The following is a 25,977-nucleotide window of genomic DNA, read 5'->3' as shown; positions in this document are numbered from 1 at the left end:
AACCTTTGACCTAAAAAATCTACTTTATGGATTTTTCTTAGAGGATTAATCAAAAAATGCAAATAAGGACTTATGTATCAAAATGTTCCCTGAAGTATTATTTCTAGTAGTACAACATTTAATAGCATGGAAATGCTCACAAATAATGCTACCTGGGGTCAAAAAGTAAGAAATAGAGCATCTTAATAGTGAAAGGGAGAAATATACCAAAAAATTTAACTGTGAGTATCTCCAAGTGGCAGAATTATAGCCATTTTTATTTTGTCGTTTATACTTTGCCATGCTTTGTCTATAACAAATACACCCCTTACCTGAAAATGTATTTTTCAGCTGAAAATGTATCCAGCTTAGACTTCTTAGGGTTAATTAATCTAGAGAAGGATCTTTCCTTATATAAGTATGTTCTCTTATTCAGATGTTGAGCTTTGAATTATAATTACTATCCATCAGTATCCTCAGGACCCCCAAACCTCAGCCCAACTCCTGTCCGATGCTGAAGCCCCCCCATCTGAATGAAGTTGGTCCATTTTTTATTTAATAAGCATTTTGAGGGCTTCCTTGGTGGCGCAGTGGTTAAGAATACGGCTGCCAATGCAGGGGACACGGGTTAGCCCTGTTCCCGGAAGATCCCACAGGCCGCGGAGCAACTAAGCCCGTGCGCCACAACTACTGAGCCTGCGCTCTAGAGCCCGCGAGCCACAGCTACTGAAGCTTGTGCACCTAGAGCCTGTGCTCCACAGCAAGAGAAGCCACCGCAATGAGAAGCCCGCACGTTGCAACGAAGAGTAGCCCGCGCTCGCTGCAACTAGAGAAAGCCCACGCACAGCAACGAAGACCCAACACAGCCAAAAATAAAAAAATAAATTAAATTAAATTTTTTTAAAGTTAAAAAAAAAAGCAAGCAGTTACTGTGTACCAGGCTCTGTGCCAGAGCATAAAGCACTGAACACAACAGCCCAGATGGTGCCCGTCATGGGGCTGTTACTACCTCTAAGCCACAACCCTCAAGTAGGCACCAATGTGACTCTGCCAGGAAAATGGATTCCAGGCACCTCTATCTGAAATCCAGGGTTTTTCTCCCATAGCAATAAGTTGTGCTCACTGATCAGCTCACAAATATCCAGGCCACTCCAGTTTCATTCTTTCCAAGAGCTGTTGCCCCAGACTTCTGGGAATTTGCTTTTTTGAGTTTCTGAACCATTTGTTCTTTATCCAACAAACATTTATGAAAATCTTCAGAGAGCCAGGCACTGGTCTGGCCTTGTGTTGCAAATAGAACTGTCAAGGTTCCTGCCCGTAAGATGCTCATCACTTAGTCTGTGGACAGAAAAGCCCACCAAAGGGCTTTAATCAGCACTGGGAATTTCCCTGGGAAAGATGTGGCAGGAAGCTTAGCTGATAGACACCTCTTGGAATAGCTGCCTCTTCACTGAGAACTGCTATCAGTGCTGCAAATTTATTTGGGGGGCCTAATTTTAATCGTTCCCAGCCTATTTCAATTCCCCCCCAGCCTACCCTCCCAGATGGACTAAACCGAGCACTCTAACACTGGGCACTTAAACAAAAGCTCATTCATCATTCATGGAACACTTGAATGGAAAAAAAGGAAAACCAAAACTGGTACAAATTTCCCAACCTCCTAATCCCATACTCTAGATCCCATGAAGAAGACTGTCACAAACGTCGGTTTGGATGAGTTTTCAAAGGACAAGATCTCAATAGCTCCTTCTAGATAAGTGGCTCTCAACGAGCGGTCCCCAGAGGAGCAACAGCAGCATCACCTAAGAACTCATTAGAAATGCAAATTCTTGGGCTTCCCTGGTGGCGCAGTGGTTGAGAGTCCGCCTGCCGATGCAGGGGACATGGGTTCGTGCTTCGGTCCGGGAGGATCCCACATGCCGCGGAGCGGCTGGGCCCGTGAGCCATGGCCGCTGAGCCTGCGCGTCCGGAGCCTGCGCGTCCAGAGCCTGTGCTCCACAACAGGAGAGGCCACAACAGCGAGAGACCCGCGTACCGCAAAAAAAAAAAAAAAAAAAAAAAAAAAAAAAAAACCAATTACAGCAGGATGAACTGAACGTTTCCTAGTCAAGATTATGATGTAGCATATTTATGGCTGAAGCAGGCTTCCTTTCCATGGCCTTGACCTGAGGCTGATGTTGAATTTATCTGCATCCCCTGGCTTGCGCTGTCAAACTGGGTCCCTAAGAGGTACCCCAGTGATAGAGTAATGTAGGCTGGGATTCAAAGTAGCTGCAGTGAACACAGCTTGAATATGACACACACATTCGACTACCCGGAGAAGAGATAGGAAGATGCTTCTAGAGTGCCTTTTGTGTACAATAGTCCAGTGTTGAGAGAACTTTCATAGCTTAGTAGCTGTCTAGGGGAAATTTCATAAATAGCAATTACCAGATGTGGGGCTGTGTTAGAGCGGTCAGAAAGCCAGTGAGATAACTTTGGTTGCTGATGCCTTGTGGTCTCAGAGAAAAGGGAGGACTAGAAAAGGACTGAGTTCTCTCTGCACAATGCCCGCTGCTTATTTCTTCTAATTCAAAGCTTCAAATGCCCGTGAGTTTTTGCCGCTATTTTACGTAACAGAATAATGTATCCTTTGGTTCATGTCACTAACCTAGTATCTTGCAGTTGTTTTACTGGGTAGAAGTGCAAACTTCTATTTGAAGGTCACTATGGTAACAGTAATCTAGGGCAGCTCCGGGGGAATACAATCAATCATCTAGGGGGTTCAGAGCCTTTCAGGCTCTGGGGCAGGGAGGAGGAAAATTGTCACCAAAAAATCAGGTCACTTGTGGTTGAAGGAATTTAGAGCTGAGATCCTGAGACTCAGAGGAGGGGTTTTCAGACCCTTCAGTGCACCCCAGGCGCAGAACCAGACCGATTACGGAGGTTATCTTTCTGTTCTTTACCAAACGTTACGGGGAGACACAATTAAAAGGAAGAGAATAACTAGCAAGTCTGCGAAACATCTCGGGCAGAGGAAGGACTTCAGTGCGTGCAGCGGTGCTTTTCAGTTTTCGGTTACAAAACCGCGGCACATCCCTTCTTGCATGTCGCCATCAACACCACCCCTCCGCCTCGTGAGGAGGAGGAGGAGTTCCCCGCATCCCACTAGGAAGCTCGCGTGCACAGAAGGCCAGCATAGCCCCTGTCCTAGGAGCCGGGCAGCGAGAGTCGGATCCGCAGTGGCGAAGCCGGCAGAGGGGTTGCGCCGCGGTGGTGCGTTGGGGCTTTACGGTAATTCTCCGCGGCGCTCTGCCCCGCCCTCGTGCGCAGGCGCGGAGCCGTTGCTGGCAGAGAGGTTGCGGGCACAGCGGTTTCCAGAGCGGCTTCGACTGGAGAGAGTAGACTGTGCAGGTTCCGAGGCCGACCGAGAGGCTCGGCCAAGCCCGAAGCCCCGGCGTCCGCCTCCTGCGGCGTCCTCGGTAAGTCGACGGCCCTGAGGGAGTCGCCACCCGAGACCCCGAAAGGCACACTCCCCGGTGCCGGGGACTGGAGGCGGGAGGGCACTGGCGAGATCCAGCCCTCAGGCCGCCCCTGGCCCCGCGGTGGGGGTGGGAGCCGGGGACAAGTCCCAGGGAAACCGAGGCCCGACGTGGGGCCGGGGAGGAAGGCTGGAGCTGCGACCCCAGATGCCATCCCGGCCGGGGGCCCAGCACGAGACAGGAACCGGGGTTCCCCAGGGAAACGGAAGCCCGATGTCAGTGGGCGAGGAGGGGGCGCGGGCTCTGGGGTGCAGAGCATCCCACCGCCCCCTCGAAGTCAGCAGGTGCCCCGGGCCGGAGGCGGGCGCTCTGGGCTTTACTTCCAAAGTTCAAACCCAGCCGCGTCTGTCCTCCGTACTCCCTGGGTCTCAGGAATTTGCCTGAGGCTGTAAACTCTGAGGGCTTTCCCCTCCCTGCGTAGAAACTGGACCTTGTCCCCAACGGGAGACTTAAGCCCCGTGCGGTTCTCTTGGACCCGCTTGAAAGGACGCTTTCGTCTTCTGATCCCTAGAATCCGTCGCCATGAACCCCGCCGTCGTCGTGGTCCACGGTGGCGGAGGCAGCAATATCTCCAAGGACCGCAAGGAGCGGGTACGCCAGGGCATTGTCAAAGCCGCCACCGTGGGTTACAACATCCTCAAGGAGGGAGGGAGCGCAGTTGACGCTGTGGAAGGAGCCGTGACCGTCCTGGAAGATGATCCCGAGTTCAACGCAGGTAAATTTGCACTGCAACTGGTAACTGATGCTAAACCAGGTTAAGCTTCTACCCCCAGATAAATAGAACCTCTCTAAAGTGTCAGTGAGTCTCTTCAGCTTTATGCTAAAATCTAATATGCTGAAAAGATTTAGTTTTTCTCTCTTTACCTGTTGACCAAGTTGCTCTAAAGAATTTTAAAATTCATTATTCCCCCTTTTTTCTTTAATCTGCTTTCTAGAATTCACATACCAAGAGGCTTTTTTTGGTTTTTTGTGGGTTTTTTTGCGGTATGCGGGCCTCTCACTGTTGTGGCCTCTCCCGTTGCAGAGCACAGGCTCCGGACGCGCAGGCTCAGCGGCCATGGCTCACGGGCCCAGCCGCTTCGCGGCATGTGGGATCTTCCCGGACCTGGGCACAAACCCGCGTCCCCTGCATCGGCAGGCGGACTCTCAACCACTGCGCCACCAGGGAAGCCCCAAGAGGCTTTTTTTAATTACATCTTTTTGTGGGGGAAAAGGGTAGACTACTGTTGGGTGGCAACCTTGGGAGCTTCAGGGTGTAATTTGAATCGGTCCCCCATACAGGGAGGGCAGGGAGAGACCGCAGGAAAAGGCAGATCTCTCCAGATTGGTAGGTGGCAGGTTTAATAAGCATGGGAACTTACACAAGAGGCTTGCCTTGCAGGATAAATAGACCCCTGTCCATGCCCACCAGAATCTTAAAAGTTTATATAGTGGCCTTATCTGGGCTCAGTCACATATACCGTCCAGATGGTCTCAACACCACATCTCAAGGCTGTGTCCTGGGCAGCTTCTGGTGCAAGAAGACAAGCGGAGAGCACACTCCAAGGAAAGAGGAAGGGGTGAGGGGACTCCGATTGCCCCAGCGCTCCACCCCTCGTGACCGGCTCTTACAGTCTCACACACTTTCTCTTCCGCAGCGTGCCCTGAGCGGGCAATAACGGGTGGCTCATTTGGCAGCCGTCTGGCTGCATTGCAGGCAGATGCCACAGCATCAGGCACATACAGAAGAAAACACGGGTTAAGACAATAATTCCCCAGATCACGGATACCTTTCTCCACTGAGAGCCTCATGATTCAGACCACTGTTACTAAGTCCCCTAGGCGGGGAGCCAGATCACTCCAGAGCGTTCACTTGTGTCCTATGATTGAATAGAGGCAACACATTAACAGACTCATCGGGTGTGAGCACACAACATCCTGTTTGGATAATGGCCTAGGTGCTGCCTCTTTGCAAGGCAGTAATAATGGCCAAGGTCTTTCTGTTTTGGAGGAGAGCTTGTCTCATTAGAGACATTTCAGTGTGCTGGAAGAACAGGCTTTGTCGGCTGACATTCAAGGCTTGGTGAGTGCGTTTAGTAGGACGCTCTATGTGTGCTGTCATGTGCTGCAGGCCAATGGAGGGCTCAAAGACAGCAGCCAAAAGATCATTCCAGGGGGAAACAGAACATGCCCACCTGGCCTTGAGGAGAGGGAGGTCAGCAGCCTTAGGAATTTGACCTGGTTTTATATACCATCCACGTTAGCCAGGGGAGGTAGTGCTGTCAGGCCTGAGGAGATGGACTGGGGGCAGGATACATGAGACCAGAACCCTCACCTTCTCTTTTCCAGTGGTGCGCATTCCATTCCAGGTATAATGCATTTCAACAGGCCCAGCTTGTGGCAGGACAACAGGAACCCAGTGGAGATTGAGTAGTTCCCCCTCACCCATCCTGTTAGAGTGTCCCAGTGCAAATTCCAGTAGATAATCTCCTTTCCCAGGTGTGATGCAGTTTGGTGTTCTCGGCACCGTAGCACGTTGATCCATGGTGAAAGTCAGGGCAACGGCTGTTTCCTGACGTACCTTTTTGGTATCGGTGCTTCCGTAGGGGTCCCCAGTCTGGGATATGGGGCGTCAGCGCTACTCGTTGATCATGCAGGTGTGTGAAAGCCTTGGACGGCACGTTAGTACACCCAGCCACAGTGGCTTTATCTGTTAGTAACTTAAGGCACTGCTTTAACATTCCACTTTTCCTTTCTCTCAGCCCTGCTGCTTGTGGGTTATAGAGGAGATAGAACCTGCGTTCAGTGCCATGTTCCCTTGCCCAGTCTTGCATGTCCCAATCCACAGTCTTTGAAATGTGACCCCAGTCACTATCTATTTGATGAGGGACCCCTACATGGGACTTAGCTTCTCTAATCCCCTAACAGTGGCGGCCTGGTTTGCATGGGGACAGGGGAAAGCTTGGGTTAAGCCAGATGTGGAGACCACACAAACCAGGGAACGTTAGAGCCCTCTCTCAGAGGGAGGAGGCCAGTAGAGTCAGTGTGCCCATCCCTTACCAGTTGGGAGCTCTGGTGGGTGGCCTCAGACTCCTTTGGCAGTTGCCATGGGCATTGTTTAGGACACACAGGACATGCTGTGATCGCATTAACCCAGTCACTGTGTTTCAAGGGCAACCCGACATCTGTGGCAATACGCCATCCCACCCGAGCTCTGTGGTGGCCACTCTTTCCGTGCATCCAATCTGCTGTATCTACTGAAGGGTCAGTTGCTAGGGATTGAACCCAAGCTAGGGCATCAGCTTCCTGATGGCCAGGGGGTGTCAGTGCCTTATGAGCCAGGACATGGACGACAGTGAGGATTGCCTCAGGCTCTTGCAGGCAAACCCAGATGTCACCTCCACACATCCTGACCCCACAAAGGCCCACTCGTTAATCATCCACCCTTCAGCTTCCTGTTGTCAGAGCCATAGGGTTAATCTCTTTAGAACAGCCCAGCTGTCAGTGCAAGGGGTTAACGGCCAGGGACTAGGAAGAGTAACCAGCCAAAGGGCTCTGGGTTCGGCCCGCTGGCCGCTGCAGTTCATCCCTCCTGAGAGGCTCCACCTGGACCTCTGTGTACACCGCTGCTAGGAGCTGTTGCTCTAGGGGAAGTACGTGGGGTTCCTGCCCCCTTCCAGAGCTGAGACCAAATCCCAGGAGCACGCTCCCCTTCTGTTTTCTCTGCCATGGCGCCTGCCCTATACCTACCAGAGTCACAGACACATCTAACTCAAACGGTAGCCCTGCTTGGGAGACGCCCAGAGCTGTCGTGTGCTTCACTAGCGCTTTTGCCTTCTCAAAGGCAGCTTGCCACTCTGATCCCCAGTCCCACACATGCCCTTTCTTTACTGCATACCATAAACTGTACCCATTTTAAGTTTTGAAAAATGTACATACCTGTGTAACCACACTACAACCAAGATGTTAAAATTTCCATCACCCGGGGGCTTCCCTGGTGGCTCAGTGGTTGAGAGTCCGCCTGCTGATGCAGGGGACACGGGTTCGTGCCCCGGTCCGGGAAGATCCCACGTGTCGTGGAACGGCTGGGTCCGTGAGCCATGGCCGCTGAGCCTGCGCGTCCGGAGCCTGTGCTCCGCAACGGGAGAGGCCACAACAGTGAGAGGCCCGCATACTGCAAAAAATAAATAAATTAAAATAAATTAAAAAATAAATTTCCATCACCCCCAAACATTCCTTCCTGCCACTTTGCAGTTAATCCCCCCCACCAACCCCAGCACCAGGCATCCACTGGTCTGTTTTTGTCATAAATTTGCATTCTCTAGAATTTCATATAAATGCAGTCACAAAGAGTGTATTCTTTTGTGTTTGGCTTCCTTCACGCAAATCAGTCCTTTTTTAGAGTAATAATCATCATAGCTACCACGACTGTCTACTATGTACCAAACAGTGGTCTAAGAAACTTGCATGATTAACTCATTTAATCTGCACCATAGTCCTATGAGTTAGGTGTAATTATTATCACGCTCATTTCTCAGATGAGAAAACTAAGGCACAAAAAGTTTAAGTAACTTGCTGGAAGACACTCATTTCCTCTTTATTTTGAAGTAGAAAACCTAAGATCTAGGGATTAAGACGCTTCTAGGGAATTACACCACCTACCTGACATCTGTCAGAGAAAAGAATTTCAGGAAATCTTAACCAGTTAGTCAGCAGATATTTAGTAATTGTTCTGTCCCCTTGCCTCTGTTCTGTGCTCTTCAACATTTACACAAAATGTGGCTTCATTACATAGGCATCATCGATTAAATCCTTGGCAGTTGGTGATTGATTCAATCTCCAGTCCTCCCCTCCCCAGAAATCAGGGGGTGGGACTAAAAGTTCCAGCCCTTTCATCCTGGTTGGTTCCGGTGGCAACCAGCCCCCCACCTTTAGGGGGTTTTCAAAAGTTACCTCATTAACATAAACTTGGTTTTGGTTGAAAACTGCTTGTTATGAGTAACAGGACACCCAGGTCACCTGTATGGATCTGAAGTGGTTTCAGGAACTGAGGGCAAAAGACCAAATATTATAACAAAAGATGCTCCCATTGTTCTAATCCCTTAGGAAATTCCAAAGGGTTTGGCAGCTGTGAACCGTACCTGGATGAAGACCAAAATATGTAATTATGATAAATCAAAGTATCACACCTCCTTTGTCAAAGATCAGTTTATATATTTATGTGGATCTGTTTTGGGCTTTCTATTCTGCTCCATTGATCTATCTGTCAAATTCTTTCACCAACATCACACTGTCTTGCTTACTGTAACTTCTAGTAATGTCAGCTGCAAATAGAGACCATTTTATTTCTTCTTTTCCAAACTTTATGCCTTTTCTTTCTTTTCGAACATTGGCTGGGCCATCCAATATTATATTGAATAGGAGTGGTTAGAGCAGAAATTCTTGGATTTTTCCCAGTCTTAGGGGGAAGGCACTGTCTTTCACCGTTAAGTATGATGTTGGTGGTAGGGTTTTATAGGTGCCCTTTACCAGGTTGAGAAGTTCCCTTATTCTTAGTTTTTTGAGATTTTTAATCATCTGTGCATGTTGAGTTTTATCAAATCCTTTTGCTGCATCTATTGAATGACCATGTGGTTTTTCTTTTGTCTTTTGATATGGTGAATATTGATTGATTGATTTTTGAATTTTGAACCAGGTTTTCTTCTCTGGGATTAACACCACTTTGTTGTGACATGTTATTTTTTACATATGTGAATGCTGGGTTTGATTCGATGGTGTTTTCTTGAGGATTTTGCATCAATGTTCATGAGAGATACGGGTCTATAGTTTTATTTTCTTATAACATCTGTCTGGTTTTGAAATGAAGGTGATGCTGGCTTCATATGATGAATTGGCAAGTGTTCCCTCCTCTTCTGTTTTTCTCGAAGTTTGTATAAGGTTGCTATTATTTCTTTGTAAATATTTGGTAGATTGGTTTTTTTGTTTGTTTTGATGGAAAGTTTTTAAGAAATGAAATTCTTTAATAGGCATGGCACTATTCAGGTTATCTATTTCTTCTTTGAGTGAGTTTTGTCAGTTGTCCTTCAAGAAATGTTTCTATTTGGTTTAAGTTGCTGAATTTGCAACATTTCTGTGTTATGCTTTTGATGTTTGTATGGTCTGTAGAGAGGTCCCCTCTTTCATTCCTGATTTTTGTAATGTGTCTTTTTTTTCTTCGTCAGTCTAGAGTTTATCAAGTTTATTGTTCTTTTCAAAGAACTAGTTTTAGTTTCAGGAAGTGGATTTGGTGAATTTTTCTGTTTTTTTCTTTTCTTATTTATTTATTTGTTTGTTTGCGGCTGCGTTGGGTCTTTGTTGCTGCACGGGCTTTCTCTAGTTGCAGCAAGCAGGGGCTACTCTTTGTTGCAGTACGCAGGCTTTTCATTGTGGTGGCTTCTCTTGTTGCAGAGCATGGGCTCTAGGCACTTGGGCTTCAGTAGTTGCAGCACATGGGCTCAGTAGTTGTGGCTCGCAGGCTCTAGAGCACAGGCTCAGTAGCTGTGGTACACGGGCTTAGTTGCTCCGCGGTATGTGGGATCTTCCCGGACCAGGGATCGAATCCACGTCCTCTGCATTGGCAGGCAGATTCTTAACCACTGTGGCACCAGGGAAGTCCCATCTTCTGTTTTTTCTTTTGCTCTTTTTCTGTTCTGAATTTCATTGACTTACCTTTATTGTTTCCTTTATTCATTCAGCTTGCTTTGGAAATAATTTACTGTTCTTTTCCTGTTAGATCATTAATTTGAGACTATTCTTTTCTAATACAAGCATTTAATGTTTAAAATTTTACTCTAGCACTGCTTTGATTTTTACATGTTTTTACAGGTTGCCTTAATTTTCATTCTGTTCAAAATGTGTTCTCATTTTCCTTGTGACTTCCTCACTGAATCATGGGTTAGTTAGAAGTGTGATGCTTAATTTCCAAATATTTGTGGATTTTCTAAATACCTCTCTGTTAATGATTTTTAGTTTAATTCTGTTATGATCAGAGGACATACTTTGTGTGATTTGTATTCTTTTAAACGTCGTAAGGTTTGGTTTTTGGCTCAGAATGTGTTCTACCTTGGCCACTTGCACTTAAAAAGACTATGTACTCTGCTCTTGTTGGATGGAAAGATCTATAAATCTCAATAAGGTCAAGTTCATTGGTAATGTTCATACCTTCTGTATCTTGATTGTCCATTTCTGATTAATGAGAGAGGAGTATTGAAGTCTTTAATTGTAACTGGATTCGTCTATCTCTCCTTTGAGTTCTGTCAGTGTTTGCTTCATGTATTTCAAAACTGTTGTTTACAATATAGATTGTTGTCTTCTTGGTGAACTGACCCCTATATCATTACTTAATGTCCTTATTATTATTTAATGTTCCTTATTGTGAAGTATACTTTGCCTCCAGTTTTCATTTGATTCATTTTGGCATGGTATAATTTGTCCATTTTTACTTTTAACCTATTTGCATCTTTATATTTAAAGTGGATTTTTTTTTATTGGCAGCATGTAATTGTGTCCTATCTTTTTGTACAATTTGACAATCTCTGCTTTTTTTAAGATTTATTTATTTTTTATTTATTTATTTTGTTATTTATTTTTGGCTGCATCGGGTCTTAGTTGAGGCACTCAGGATCTCCACTGAGGCATGCAGGATCTTTCGTTGCAGCACACGGGCTTGTCGTCGTGGTGTGCAGGCTTCTCTCTAGTTATGTCGTGTGGGTTTTCTCTTCTCAGGGATCTTAGTTCCCTGACCAGTGATCGAACTGCGTCCCCTGCATTGTAAGCCAGATTCTTTACCACTGGACCACCAGGGAAGTCCTGACAATCTCTGCTTTTTATTGGGGTGTTTAGACCATTTACATTTAATGTGATCATTGATATGGTTAGGCATAACTTTGTCATCTTGCTGTTTGTTTTCTATTTGTCCGGTCTATTCATTGTTCCCTGTTTCCTCTTTTTCTGCTTTTTTCTGCCTTCTTTTGGAATAATTGAATGTTCATAATTCCATGTTATCTCCTTTGTTGGCCTAGTAGCTCGACTTGTTTTTTTAAAGGTTGTTTTAGGGTTTATAGTATATATCTCTCACTTGTCACAGTCTACCTTAATATCACACTTCATGCATAATGTAAGAACCTTTTACAGCATACACCTGTTTCCCCTTTCGTAGCCTTTGTACTACTGTTGTCATATGTTTTACTTATGTGTATAAGTTGCCTAATGCGTTGTTATTATTTTTCCTTTAAACAGTTATATTTTAAAGATATTGTAAAAATAAAGGGAAAAGGTATTTCTGTTTATCCACATATTAGCCATATCCAGTGTTCATTCTTTGGGGGAATCCTGATTGCTCTTTGCTATCATTTTCCTTCTGCCTGAAAGACTTCCTTTAACATTTCTTATATTGCACATCTGCTATTGATGACTTTTTTTTAACTTCTGTTATGTCTATAGACGTCTTTGTTTTGGGTTTTTGAAAGATGCTTTCACTGGGTGTAGAATTCCAACTTGACAGTTTTTTTTTCTTTGAGGGCTTCAAAGATCTTGCTCCTCTGTCTTCTGGTTTGCATTGTTTATGACAACAAGTATGCTATCATTTTTCTTTTTTCCTCTGTACCTAATGTGTCTTTCTCTGGCTGCTTTTAAGATTTTCTCTTTCTCATTAGCACTAAGCTGTTTGATCATAATGTGCCTGAGTGTAGTTTTGTTCATGTTTCTTTTTCTTGGAGTTTGTTGTGCTTTTCGGATCTGTGAATTTATAGTATTCACCAAATTTGAAAATTCATCATTTCCTTAAATATTTTTTTTGTCCCTCTATCTCTCCTCTCCTTTTGGGGACTCCAATTACACATATACTGGCTGCTTGAAACTGTCCCTGAGCTCAGTGATAAACTCTGTTCAATTATTTTTCAGTCATTTTGTTTGCTGTGTCTTCAAGTTCATTCATCTTTTGTGCAGTGTCTAATTTGGTGTTAATCCTTTCCAGTGTATTTTTCATTTCAGACTTCTTTTTTCGTCTCTAGAAGTTCTCTCTGGGTCCTTTTCATATTTTCTTCCATGTTCTGGTACATATGACAGCCGTTTTTGTGGGGGGGTGGGCGGTAAGCGGGCCTCTCACTGTTGTGGCCTCTCCCATTGCGGAGCACAGGCTCTGGACGCGCAGGCTCAGCAGCCATGGCTCACGGGCCCAGCCGCTCCGTGGCATGTGGGATCTTCCCGGACCAGGGCACGAACCCATGTCCCCTGCACCGGCAGGCGGACTCTCAACCACTGCGCCACCAGGGAAGCCCTGACAGCCGTTTTAACATTTTTGTCTAATAATTCTATCATTTATGTCGTTTCTGAGTCTGTTGCTATTAATTGATTTTTTTGTTTTTGTTCTTCCTCATTATGGGTCATATTTTCCTGTTTCTTTCTGAGCCTGGTAATTTCTTATTAGATACCAAACACTTGTTAGTTGCTGGATATTTTTATACTCCTTTAAGTATTCTTGAGGTTTGTTCTTATCCCTCTGAGGAAACTGAGTCACATAGAGTTTAAGACTAGCTAGGCTTACAAGTATTATCTAGGCAGAGAAAGTTGGAGAAAAGTTGCTAGTGGTAAAGAGAACAGAGTAATGAGAGCTAATGGTACATTCAGGGAAACCTAGTATTTCAGTAAAATGTTGCCAAGGAGAAGAGATGAAGCTGGAAAAGTAAGTCAGAGGCCAGATCAGGAAGGGCTTCATACCGTTTACTGTGTAGGTCATGGGGTATCAAGTCAGATCTGTGTTTTTAAAAACGTTCCTTTAACAATGGAGTAGAGGATGAATTAAAGTAGGCAGCTTAGGGGAAACTCGGAAGCCATTTCCAAATTCTTAATTCTTGCTTTTCGGCTTCTTTTTGATTTTAGGTTGTGGATCTGTCTTGAACGAAAATGGTGAAGTTGAAATGGATGCAAGTATCATGAATGGGAAAGACCTGTCTGCAGGAGCGGTGTCTGCAGTCCGCTGTGTCGCAAATCCCATTAAAGTTGCGCGTCTTGTTATGGAAAAGGTATGTGGGACTAAAGCACCCTTTTCATAAGGAATTGTCACTGCTGCACTTCAGTGACTAAAAGGGTTCTGACTTGTAGGGAAATACTTGAGATCACTGTTCTCCTGAAATTGTATGAAAGAACAAAAACAATGTTATTTAAGTTTCTCAAGGAAACCAAGATTCTGACTCAGTTGATGTAATTTGACTCATGATCACTTAACCAGTGATTACATTTCACATTATCTTCATGTTTTCATGTTATCTTCCTGTATTTTCTTCAGCCTGCTTTCAACACATGTAACACAACACATACACACTGAAAAGACCAACTGTTTAAATAGCATGTATGGGGGAATTCCCTGGCGATCCAGTGGTTAGGACTCCACGCTTCCACTGCAGGGGGCCCAGGTTTGATCCCTGGTTGGGAAACTAAGATCCTGCAAGCTGTGTGGTGCAGCAGATAAATATATACCTACATACATAGATATGTAGATAAATAAATAGCATGTATGAAATAAAAATGGATTAAATTCTCTAAATGTAAGATCATATATAAGTTGAATTCCTAGTAATATTCCATCATCTAGGTTTTTCTGAAAATACAAAAACTCGGAGAGCTCGGCTTTTTTCATCATTCAGAAAAGCAAGCCAGTGGAATTTGCATTTTTGAGACTTTGTACCCAGAGAGAATAATGATTTTCACACAGTAGGAACAGTTGAAAAGATGTTAACTTTTTCACAAAACTAACTATTTTCCCATTTCTTTCTGGCTCAAGACACCCCACTGCTTTCTGACTGACCAAGGTGCAGCAAAATTTGCAGCAGCCAGTGGGATTCCAACAATTCCTGGAGAACAGCTGGTTACAGAAAGAAACAAAAAACGTCTAGAAAACGAAAAGCTCCAGAAATCAGACTACCAAAAGTAAGTATCATCTGTGGCTCACATTTTTGCGAGTTATTCAGATGTGAAAGTGGGACTCATGTCTGGTTATCCACGTTTCTTAAATAAGTCAAATATCACTTGGTCGTTTCAGTTTTTGTACAAAATAGTTCACACTGAGTAATGGAAAAACTGCTCTTTTGACTCTGAAATTTAACCTCACTTATTACTCCTATGAATAGTAACTCAAATTCAGCTAAGAGTTCCTTCTCCAACATGATTTAATAGATGAATGCCGTGTGTAAAGGTATTAATTACCTGCATACTTCTTGATCAGTTTGCTATCTTCGGTACACTGCACAGGTTCTCTGTGATGTAGACCACCCTATGAACTTACTTAGGCGCCCTTTCACGGGGCCGAGAAATCAGTACAGCCCTTATAAGTGAATTCATCATGTGTTCTGAATTATGGTTTTCTGTGTTACCAATTCAAAAATACCAAATAAAAGGACCTTAATTTAAAGCAAAATTTGAAAAATAAAATTTGAATGTGGCCTGGAGGTTTATAATGGAATGTAATCTATTAACTCCACATACCCTTTTAGATTTGTGATGTTTAACCAGAGGTATACTTTCGTATCACTTAGGGAGCTTTTTCAAAATCTACATGTCTGGGCCCCTTCCCTACAGAATCTAATTTAGGGACTTCCCGCGTGGTCCAGCGGTTAAGACTCCAGGCTTCCACTGCAGGGGGCGTGGGTTCGATCCCTGGTTGAGGAACTAAGATCCCGCATGACGCATGGCGTGGCCAAAAAAAAAAATCTAATTGAGTAGAGCTGAGGTGGAGAGGCCAGGCAAGTCCATTAGAAAAAAGTTCCCCAGGTAATTCTAGTGTGTCCCCAGGTTAGGAATCTGTTTTACAAGAATGGCCATATGTTGGTAGCTGTTGATAATCTTTACTGAGTGTGCTCTTGTGTCTATAGGCTAAAGTCACAGGAATGGGGTTGCTTTATCAGTGGTTCATGTACATTTTAATAGAGGTTGCCACATTGCTTTCCAAAACTTCTGCAACAACACACATCTCCACCAGCCAGTACTGCTCTTCGATATAAGCAAGAGGGGCTCCTGCCCTGGGCCCCGCACTTTAGATGACCCTCATATCACAGTTACACAAAACAGTTGCTTTATTGCAGATCCATGGGGCATCTCTGTCACTCAGCAGTGACACAGCATTACCCATAGCCCTCATCATCCACTCTTGTGACAAATATCATTCAGCCCCCAGGGAAGTGCTTCTCTGCATCTCTTGCTCTATGTCTTGGAAGTAAAGACCACCTGAGTCAAAAGGTTTGTGGAATATGCCACTGCTGACATCAGAAATAGACCCTGTTTTGGAGTGTGGGGAAGACTTGAACAGCAGAAGGACTTAGGTAAGAGAAAAAGACAATAATTTGTCAAACAAATTCTTGCATAACGAAGTGTTGTTTCCCAGTAGTGCACAGTGTCCTTTTTCTTTCCGCATGTTTCAGTTTGTGGTTCTAGAGTTATTCATGAATTAGTACGATATCTGCAAGACTTGCACATGAGGGCTGATTCCTGTTACTCTTAGATTTGTAGATATGTAGGTCTAGACCAGCACTGTCCAATAGAAATCTGAGAGCCATATATGTAATTTAACATTTTCTAGTAGCCACATTAAAAAAAAGTAAGAAGAAATGAGTGAAATTAATAATATATTTAACCCAATATACCCCAAATATTATCATTTCAACATGTAATCAATGTAAGAATTTATGAGATACTTTACATCTTTTCATGCTAGATCTTCCAAATCTGCCATGTATTTTACACTGACCACATGCCTCACTGTAGACTGCCTGCATTTCCAGTGCTCAGCCACATGCAGACAGTGGCTGCTGTATTGGACATCACAGGTATAGACAGAACCTGCATGAGGAACCAATTTTTTATGTTGGCAACTAAATGGACACTGAATATTAGACTCATGAATGGTTTTATTCTTATAAAAATACTTAAGGTTGAGTTAAATTTTTTTAAATGTTGAAATGTTTAAGTAATTTTTATTTAAAATGTTATATTCATTAATTATAGTTGATGTTTAGACTTTAATATTAATAATTTTGTAAATTTTAGGAAAAAACTAACTTTTGAAATTATATCTGCAAATTACTTTTATTCTTTTTGGGGGGATTTGCCCTTAACTTTGATGAAAATATATGCTAATTTTGTACACTCTCAGTATAGTTACATTTCACTTTCTAATTCCTAGATGACTGAAAATGTGTACAAGTCAAGATTTTGATAGAAAAAGAATACTAAAGTGGAATTCACAAAAGAAAAAAAAGCTAAAAGGAAGAAAAGAAGTAAAAGATCTTCAAAGAAACAGTCTGCTTTAAAAGTAAGCACTCTTAGACTTCCCTGGTGGCTCAGTGGTAAAGAATCCACCTGCCAACGCAGGGGACACAGGTTCAATCCCTGGTCTGGGAAGATCCCACATGCCGCGGAGCAACTAAGCCCATGCGCCACAACTACTGAGCCTGCGCTCTAGAGCCCGCGAGCCACACCTGCTGAACCCGCGTGCCACAACTACCAAAGCCCATGCGCCTAGAGCCTGTGCTCCAGACCGAGAGAAGCCACCACAATGAGAAGCCTGCGCACCGAAATGAAGAGAAGCCCTGCTCGCTGCAACTAAGAAAGCCCACGAGCAGCAACAAAGACCCAATGCAGCCAAAAAATAAATGAATGAATAAAAATTAGAGAAAAAAAAAAAAAAGTAAGCAGTCTTCTTCCAGGATGACCCGCATAAAATTCACAAAGAGAACATTACAGCTTCTTTGTTCAATGAAGATTGAATTACTTATCAAAACAATGAAAATTAGTAGGAATAGTATTCTCACCAAATCCACAACTTGAGCAATTCAGATGAAATCCCGACAACTTCATGTTCTTTACTAAAGGAAGATTTAATTGCTAATCATAAAGCAATTTGGTGTAACCATACACCAAAAAAGGACACGTGCAATTATTAGAAGCGCTGGGAAAAGGCTGAATAAACAATAAACAGGTGATAACCAGAGAAGACACAGATAGAAAACATAGATGTAATGTTCTTGAAAGAATAATACTATTTGGACAAGTGTAATGGTACTTTTCATGACCCCATCAGCACAATGTTTACGGAAAACAATGGGAAATTTCTAGGGTTAATAAAAATTATTTCAAGTTTTGATAAAATGCCAAAACGTAATTAGGAAAAAAACCTAATGATAAGTATCTAGGAGAGAGAATTCAAATAGGTTAGTTTAATGGGTAAAAAAGCAAGACATGAAATCATAATGAAGTTTAAAAAACTCAGTTCAGCTAGAGTGGACCATGATCAGAAAACATGTTGAAAAACTAACATTTAAAAGGGAAGCCCGTGATAATGGAGCTAACATGGTAGGTAAATAAAAGGTATGTAAGCACGAACTTTGGCCAAGAGTCCAGAAGTATCCTGTGTGACACGGCCAGCTCACCGTGAGTTTGTTTCTAGGAGACATGCCCTCAGCTGCACCAATACTGACGATGCTGTGAGACAGTAGAGGGTCCACTGCAAGATACTCTAGATGTGGCCGAAGGTGGAAGAGCTTAATTAGACTCACATCTGACCTTATAACAGACCTCAGAGAGACGTGGAGGGAATTCCAACTAAATGCTGTTGAAGTAATGAAATCGAATTTAGATAAGAAGAGTTCAGCAAAAATCGCAGAAGTTCCTTAAAGAACAAATCACGGACTTTGACAGAAAGTGAAATTAATTTTGAATGTGCACTATCTACAGTTACTTAGTCTGAACTATTCCTCTCCATTGATAAGCTTAACAGAAGCTTTAAAAAAAAAAAATCTAAGTTTGGCTATTAACATTTTTTAAAGGATTAAAAATGTTTTTTTTTAATTTAGAGAAACAAAGCCAGAAGTGCATGGGAAATATGCAAGAAAAGTGACATCCGCAGAAAATATAAGGAAATCAAAACAAAGGAAACAAAAAGATTTGCCTAACTTGAAGGAGAAGATTCATGTACAGCTGATCCTGAAACCAGTTTCTTTAGAGGCTGTTTTTCTGTTCATTATAAATCGAAGTATAAGTATCATTTGTAGAGAGATTTGAACAAAATCGAGCAACAAACTGCTATTTTCCATTTTCTTTGTAATATACCAGCAATGAAATTTGAAAGAAGAATTTAAGATACTCTGCATTGATTTAAACACTGCTTAAGAGATGACAAAAATGACTATAGTAAGGGATTGTGATTTAAATGATCAAATTAAAATATTTAGTAAAATCTTCTGTGATAACAATTTATCAAACATAACCCCGTGTAACATTTGAGTGTGGTAATGTAAAAATCAAGATTCATTTCCAAATCTAAGTATTGCTGTAAGAGTTTTATATATAGTTCCAATGTTACTGCCTCAGCAGAGTGAAGCTTCTCCAAGTTCAAATTAATTAGAAACTTCCTAAGAACTACATCGCTCAAGAGAAGTTGTGTTGGGCTTCCCCGGTGGCGCAGTGGTTGAGAGTCCGCCTGCCGATGCAGGGGCCACGGGTTCGTGCCCCGGTCCGGGAGGATCCCACGTGCCGCGGAGCGGCTGGGCCCGTGAGCCATGGCCGCTGAGCCTGCGCGTCCGGAGCCTGTGCTCCGCAACGGGAGAGGCCGCAACAGTGAGAGGCCCGCGTACCGCAAAAAAAAAAAAAAAAGAAAAGAAAAGAAAAGTTGTGTTATTTGTCACATTGTCAGTAGAATGCATGTTACATGGAAATGTTGATCATAACAACGTGATCGATGCCCCTTGCGATGAAGGCAATGGAAATTAATTTTATGGAATAAATACATAATAATTTATGATTGTATATGTGTCTGTGTGTGGTTTTTTGCCCCACTCATCCAGCCATCACCAGCTGATCAACAAAGGATACAAATGTGCATGTTAATAAATTGTCATCATTGGTAGTTTGTCAGCTTCCAGTCAAATGAAAACCATAGCTTTACAGTATTTCTCAAGATACATTTATCACGGTGAGAGGATAGAACATCTTTATTATTTCTAAATATTACATGTGTGGGGGCCTCCATTTGCCTTTGTATTTTTGCCTCAACCCCTTCCTTGTACGTGTTGGGGGGCTGCCACCAGCAGTGACAGGGTACCTCTCTCCTTATGTGGCGGGAGGGGCTCGCATCACTGCCGTTGCTCCTCCCTGACAGCCGCCAGCTTGGATACTTTGCATTTGTTTATGGGTCATTCTTTTCCGGGAATTTGCCTATTTTTGTCCTGTGGTCATTTTTTCTCTTTAGTTGTTTTGTCCTCTTCTTATCAATCTTAAGGCTGTCTTCTCTGCTCAAAACAAAATTCCCGAATCTGTTGTTTTTATTTGCTTTTACTTTGCTTATGGTATTTTTGCCATTTGAACGTTTTTTGTGGTCAGTAGTGCTCTCCCTCTTCTTGTGTAGTTTGTAAGACCAGAAACTTAGGAGCCATCCCCGCCCTGAGACATACAGCTGCCTAGATTTCCTTGAAGAATTTTGTGTTTTATATTTAGGTCCTTAGCTATCTGGGTTGGCTTTTGTGAGTGATAGGAGATAGGGTTCCCGTTTCCTTCTAATAGGATACCAGCTTTCTCTTTCTAGCCCTTTGAATGCCAGGCTACATCTCTAGCTACAATTTAGCCTCTCCATGTGATTGCCCAACAGATACCTCAAGCTTTTGTCCAAAACTAAACTTGTTTCCCTACCCAACCCCACTCCACACACACCACGAAGCAAAAAACGTCTTCCCAGTCTTCCACCTTTCAATAAGTGTTTCTTGCATCCTTTCAGTTTCTGCCTTAGATTTCTCTCTCTCACATCCGGTCCACCTGCAAATTCTGTCAGCTCTGCCTTCAAAATGTCCCAGGTCCAGCCTCCTTCCCACCCTCTCCTCTGGAAACACCCCGACACAAACCACTGCCTCTCCAGCCTCTTAAGGGGTCTCTGTTTCCTCTCTCATCTCCCTCAGTCCACACACAATGGCCGGAACGGTTTCCCTAAGATGACTCTCTGTAGAAGTATAGCACACATTCCGGGTGCATAGATCCTATCTGGAACCCTGGATGCGCTTCCACAGGGTGGACACACATGTAATCAGCACACAGCCCGACACACACCCCCCTCCGTCACTGCCCTCCCCGCAAGGAAACCGCCTGCCCGGCTTCCAGCACCGTGGGCTAGTGGTGCCTGTTTTGGAACTTTATCTGAGTGGGACTGTGTAGTACGTGCTTTTTGGGGTGCCTCTTCTTACGTTTCTGAGATGTCTGTCATGTGTAGCAGAGTCCACCTTCGCTGAAGCATAGCGTGTCACAGGTTATTTACTTGGGCAGATGTTTGTGTCATTTGCGGTTCGCTGTTATTACAAGTAGTGCTGCTGTGAACATTCTGTACACTTTCATGGTGAACTTACCTCCACGTTTCTGTTGGACAGAAATGTGGGGATAAAATGGCTGAGTCGGCTTTAGGAGACCCCGTGGGTGGCCTCCCGAAGTGGCCTTGCCAGTCCACATGCCCAGCAGCAGTGAGTGAGGGTCGTGGTTCCCGCACCTCTGTATCCATACTTGATACCGTGTCTGTTTCGTGTTAGCCGTGCCGGTGATGGGCATGGTGGTAAGAATGGTTATTTTTTAAACTTAACTCATCTCGAGACACTTCTCGGTTCAAACTCTCCAGCGTCTTCCCACCTCACTCAGACTAAACGCCCTTCCAAGGGCCTGTAAGTAGGATGACCCTGTGATTCAGTATTCAAACTGGAACTTCGTTTTGAGAGTGAAAGGGGCACTATTAATTAAGCCGGGACAACAGGCATAAGTCAGGACGGTCCTGGGAAACCAGGATGTACAGTCACCCCACTTGTCAAAGCCTCATGGTCTGCCTGCTGGCCGTCCCTCTGACCCTGCTGCACACTCTCCCTGGCTTTATTCTCTCCAACCACAGTGGCCTCCTTGAAGTTCCTTGAACTTGGCAAGCATGTCCTGCTTCAGGAATGTTCTTCCCCAGCAATCAGCATGGCTTACCCTAAGTCCTTCAGAGGAGTCCTTCAGAAAGCAGCACGCCTCCACCATCACGTGTCCCACGTGCTGCTATGGGCTGTAGTTTATTGCTGTTCAGTAAAGCCTGACATTCTTTATTGCTCTGTCACCCTGTGCCCCAAATGCAAGCTCCGTGGGAGAAGGTACTTTGTCCATTTAGCTTTCTGCTGCGTCCCAGCATTTAGACCAGTGCCTGAGATATAGTTCACTGTAGAACCGGGGTGGTGGGTATACGGCTGTTAGCGTACAATTGCTTCAACGTTTGTTACTTGCAAATTTATAATAAAGTGTTAGAGAAAAAGTCAACTTATTTCATCTTCATAGCAAGCCCCATGAGACGGGCAGAGGGGTGTGCAGACAGGCAGCAGCAGCGTCACCCGGGTGGTTGTCAGGAGTACATGATGTTGGGTCCCATCCTGCACCTGCCAACTCGGGGGTCTCTGGACGGAGGTGCTGAGGATCCAAGGGGTGCTGATGCACACGGAAGTCTGAGATGCACCCAGTTATTTGTATCCCCATTTTACAGATGGGAAAAATGAGGCACGATAAAACTTAACTCAATCACCCAGCTAGAAAATGGTGGTGCTGGGATCGGATGGACCCTTAGAGCTGAGGGCTAAAGGTATGTCCAGCAGTCTAACTGACATGTAGAATGTAATGCAAACAGGCTTTCTTTGCCGTTTCCATGAGTGGGGAATGCTGGAATCAAAGTGTGTCCCATGTGCCATTAATATAGAAGTGTATTAAGCTACCCTGTCACCTGTGGGAGTGTCTCTCATCTTCAGCCACTCTTTGTTGGTTTTTTGGCAGAAACTTGGGGACCGTGGGTGCCGTTGCCGTGGACTGCCGAGGAAATGTGGCTTACGCGACCTCGACGGGGGGCGTCGTCAACAAGATGCTGGGCCGCGTCGGGGACACGCCGTGTATAGGTGGGATGGACGGATGATCACTGCCCCTGCCCCTGCCCTCCCCCGTCCTCTCGTCCTCTTTCTCTGGTCTTCGCCTCACCCCCACACCCACTTCTTTCTTCCTTCATTTCCTCCTCCTCCTGGTAGCAGCTTTAGAATTTCTGGGAGTGGCGGTGGGTTGGAGGGGGTCGCCCAGGGCACGTGCAGAAGGTGGCCTGTCCAGCAGGTACCTGTTTCCTAGATGCTGTGGTTTTTGGGGGGGGGCGTGGAGGACTTGGGAGGGAGGTGGAGCTGGGGTACTGAAGCCGCCGCAGCACCCCCGGTGCCTCTGTCTTCTCTCTAATCCGTTTCAGGAGCTGCAGACTATTCCCAAAGGGTTAAGTACACGAAACCTTTTCCCAGGCATGGGCTCAAATGAGCAAACTAAGAAAGCTGAGAATTTAAGTTTGCAGTTATTAGATCTGAGTGGCATGAGAGTGACACACCACCGCTACGAGATATTGCACGTCAAAGTGTTCTTCGCGTTAACCTCGGAGCACATTGACTTAATTCCCGGTGGTGGGGGGAGGGGAGGGGTGTATATGTCTTACCCTGTGTGCTGGGTGGATGTGCTGGGGGCAGAGGAGGGGCTGCTCTGGTGTCGCTGCCCTGGGAAGGCTAGGCCTGCCTCCCCAACATGCCCTCCATCCCCATCTCAGGGTATTATTCACACGGCGCTCACCAGTGCACCTTGGCGTTTAATATTTATGTAGCGTTAGACTTGTAATAAGTGTTTGAATTTCTTGACGGTTGCTGCTCAGTTAGAAACAATTCCCTTCCTTGAGCAGGATCTGGAGGTTATGCTGACAATGATATTGGAGCCGTTTCAACAACAGGGCACGGAGAGAGCATCCTGAAGGTGAATCTGGCCAGACTCACCCTCTTCCACATGGAACAGGGTACGTGGAACAAAGCCGTGCCGTCTGACTGTGAGGGGATAGGAGCTGTTTATAAATCGACGGAGAGGGTTGGGAAACCCTTTCTTGTTTGCTGCAGACGTTGCTTTCAGGTTAACGCCCCTTCTGTTAGGGTCAGGAAAGAAGAGCATTTGGAATACTGGTTGCCTTCTGCCTCCTGGGGGCGGTAGAGAGACTCTGAGCCTGCGTGTGGGAGAAAAGGCAGCTTCATCCAGTGCAGGGAGGGCCTTGTAGGGTGAGAGTCCTTGTTTGAGACATTGAAATAGAAATCACTTACTAGGAATCTTTGTTAAGACGCTTTGGTTTTTCATACTGTAAATAATTTTCCCATCAGATTCCTTTCAGTAACTTGTGTTGTTGCTCAACCTCTCATTGTTTTCAGGAAAGACGTTAGAAGAGGCCGCTGACGCGTCGTTGGGTTATATGAAGTCAAAAGTCAAAGGTGTAGGTGGTATCATCCTGGTCAACAAAGCAGGAGACTGGGCGGTGAAGTGGACCTCCACATCCATGCCCTGGGGGGCCGCAAAGGACGGCAAGCTGTACTCTGGAATTGACCTTGGCGACACCAGCATCACTGACCTGCCCTAAGTCCCCGGAAGCTGTATTCTAGAAGCTAAGACTTAGCTTAATCAATTAGATCTAGAAATGGAAAATTCTGCAGTCTGTCACTCGTTCTGTTGCCTTGATCAGTGTTTGGTTGGGGACAGATTCCGAAGTGATGTGTGACATGCCCATGTTAGGATCAAATAAGACTAGTGAAGATGACAAACTCGCTGAGCCTTCGTCGTGAATACTCCCCATCATCTGAGGTTAGAAAGAAGAAACAGCATGATCTTAACAGGACAGAAACAGCCTCAGTGCAGGGAGTGCCTTTTGGAATTGGGGGACCCACTGCAGTGACAGAGGCTGTAGGCGCGAGGGTGCGGGGGGCCCGGAGGAGAGCAGCGCTCTGGGGCAGGACCCAGTGCTGGGATGAGGTGGGGGGACAGTGAAGGGGAGACAGGGCAGCAGAGCTCACGGATTGGTGAGTGAGGCACGTGAACATTGCAGAGCTCGTTCTGAGCCAGAAGAACGTTAGGTGAAAGAATCTCTGAGAGAGAAACTGATTTTTTTTTTTTTTTTTTTTTTGCGGTACGCGGGCCTCTCACTGCTGTGACCTCTCCCGTTGCGGAGCGCAGGCTCCGGACGCGCAGGCTCAGCGGCCATGGCTCACGGGCCCAGCCGCTCCGCGGCATGTGGGATCTTCCCGGATCGGGGTACGAACCCGTGTCCCCTGCATCGGCAGGCGGACTCTCAACCACTGCGCCACCAGGGAAGCCCCGAGAAACTGATTTTTTTAAGAAAGTGCAGATCTTCTCTGACTTACTAACATAGGCGTGTTTCCAGATGCTTTAAGGACCCTCTGGTAACCCCTGGCTCTAATCTGCTGATGAAGGGTCGTCATGGAGACTCTGGAGGCCCTCCAAGTCTGAGGGTTTTCTCAGGCTCACACACGAGCCTGCTCACCTCGTGTTTCCCCCCAGCCATCCTCCACCTCCCAGACCCCTGGGTCCCCATCATGAGTGATGGGGGTCGTGACCTCTCCGCCTCTGCTACGACAGGGAAGGGCCAGTCAGTGTCGAGATGACCCTGACTTAATGGCGTCCATGACTGTCCAGTGCTGTGGGTTCCCCCAGCTGAACCAAGTGTCCACTGTGGTCAGCGCGGTGAAGAAAGGCATCTCCTTGGTGGCGAGTATTCCTATTAACCTCTTTACACTGGAAATGGTATTTTTGCTGTGACATATCTGCTCAATTTTTTAGTCTGTCAGGGTTTACCTTCTCTCTGGAAAGAAATTGCTTCACTTTAAATTCCATGTGCCACTAATAAAATGTATTTTGAAAGAATAACAGCGTGGTTAGGAGTCACTGTTGACAAAGACCAGAATGTACACGAACTCCCTTGGTCTGTCAGTTCAGACAGGTAAACTCGTTAAAGAGAGGTTTCAGCATAAGTGTGGTGTGTGGTTGTGATAAGACTGCCTGCCTCATGGAGAACACTCGAGAGTTTTCAGAGGAATTGAGTTTTTTCGGGATGGGTTAAGGAAGAAGCCAAACCACCACTGCAGGAATCAGCACGGCCTATGGGTCCAGCTTCTCGCGCTGGCCGTCCATGGCACGAGATAGTCACGCAGTCCGGGCCCCTGTCCCCTGACCTTCCCCGTGCCCGTATCAGCTGCCCTGAGCCCGAGAGAGGGAGAGAGAGGTGGCGCTTGGAGGCAGAATGGATCCTGCTTCTCCCCACGACCTGGGTGACCCCGGGCAGGTTAACTTCTGAGAATTTTGTCATCTATAGAATAGGTCACTATGAAGATTAAATGAAAACGAAGGACAGCTGCTCAGTGTTTATCTCCAGATTATCTGGACAAATAGAGGACGTGTGGCCAGGCCCAGGAGGAAGTCCATGTGGTTCCATCCTTGAACACCTCAGATGCAGCAATCGTCCTTTAGAAATAAGTACTTTGTTAGCAGGTGTATTCGTTTGCTAGGGCTGCACATGCGGTGGCTCACACGACAGACGTTCCAGAGGCGGGAAGCCCCAGGTGCAGGTGTCAGC

The 25,977-nt window shown here is 45.3% G+C and overlaps 1 protein-coding gene across 1 annotated transcript; it reads left to right on the top strand.

Moving 5' to 3' along the window:
- Positions 1 to 3,304: 3,304 nt before the first annotated feature.
- Positions 3,305 to 25,271, top strand: ASRGL1 (asparaginase and isoaspartyl peptidase 1). Its single transcript, XM_060158963.1, has 7 exons — positions 3,305 to 3,440; positions 4,012 to 4,215; positions 13,398 to 13,540; positions 14,299 to 14,444; positions 22,329 to 22,447; positions 23,254 to 23,364; positions 23,765 to 25,271. Exons 2-7 carry the CDS (start codon positions 4,023 to 4,025, stop codon positions 23,968 to 23,970), a joined length of 918 nt encoding a protein of 305 aa, XP_060014946.1. The 5' UTR covers positions 3,305 to 3,440; positions 4,012 to 4,022; the 3' UTR covers positions 23,971 to 25,271.
- The last annotated feature ends 706 nt before the right edge of the window (positions 25,272 to 25,977 follow it).

The sequence above is a fragment of the Lagenorhynchus albirostris genome, chromosome 9 (genome assembly GCF_949774975.1).
Source record: "Lagenorhynchus albirostris chromosome 9, mLagAlb1.1, whole genome shotgun sequence".
Classification (NCBI taxonomy): Eukaryota; Metazoa; Chordata; class Mammalia; order Artiodactyla; family Delphinidae; genus Lagenorhynchus; species Lagenorhynchus albirostris.
The sequence above is the reverse complement of the archived record's forward strand: the minus strand, read 5'-3'. Positions and strand labels throughout refer to the sequence as shown.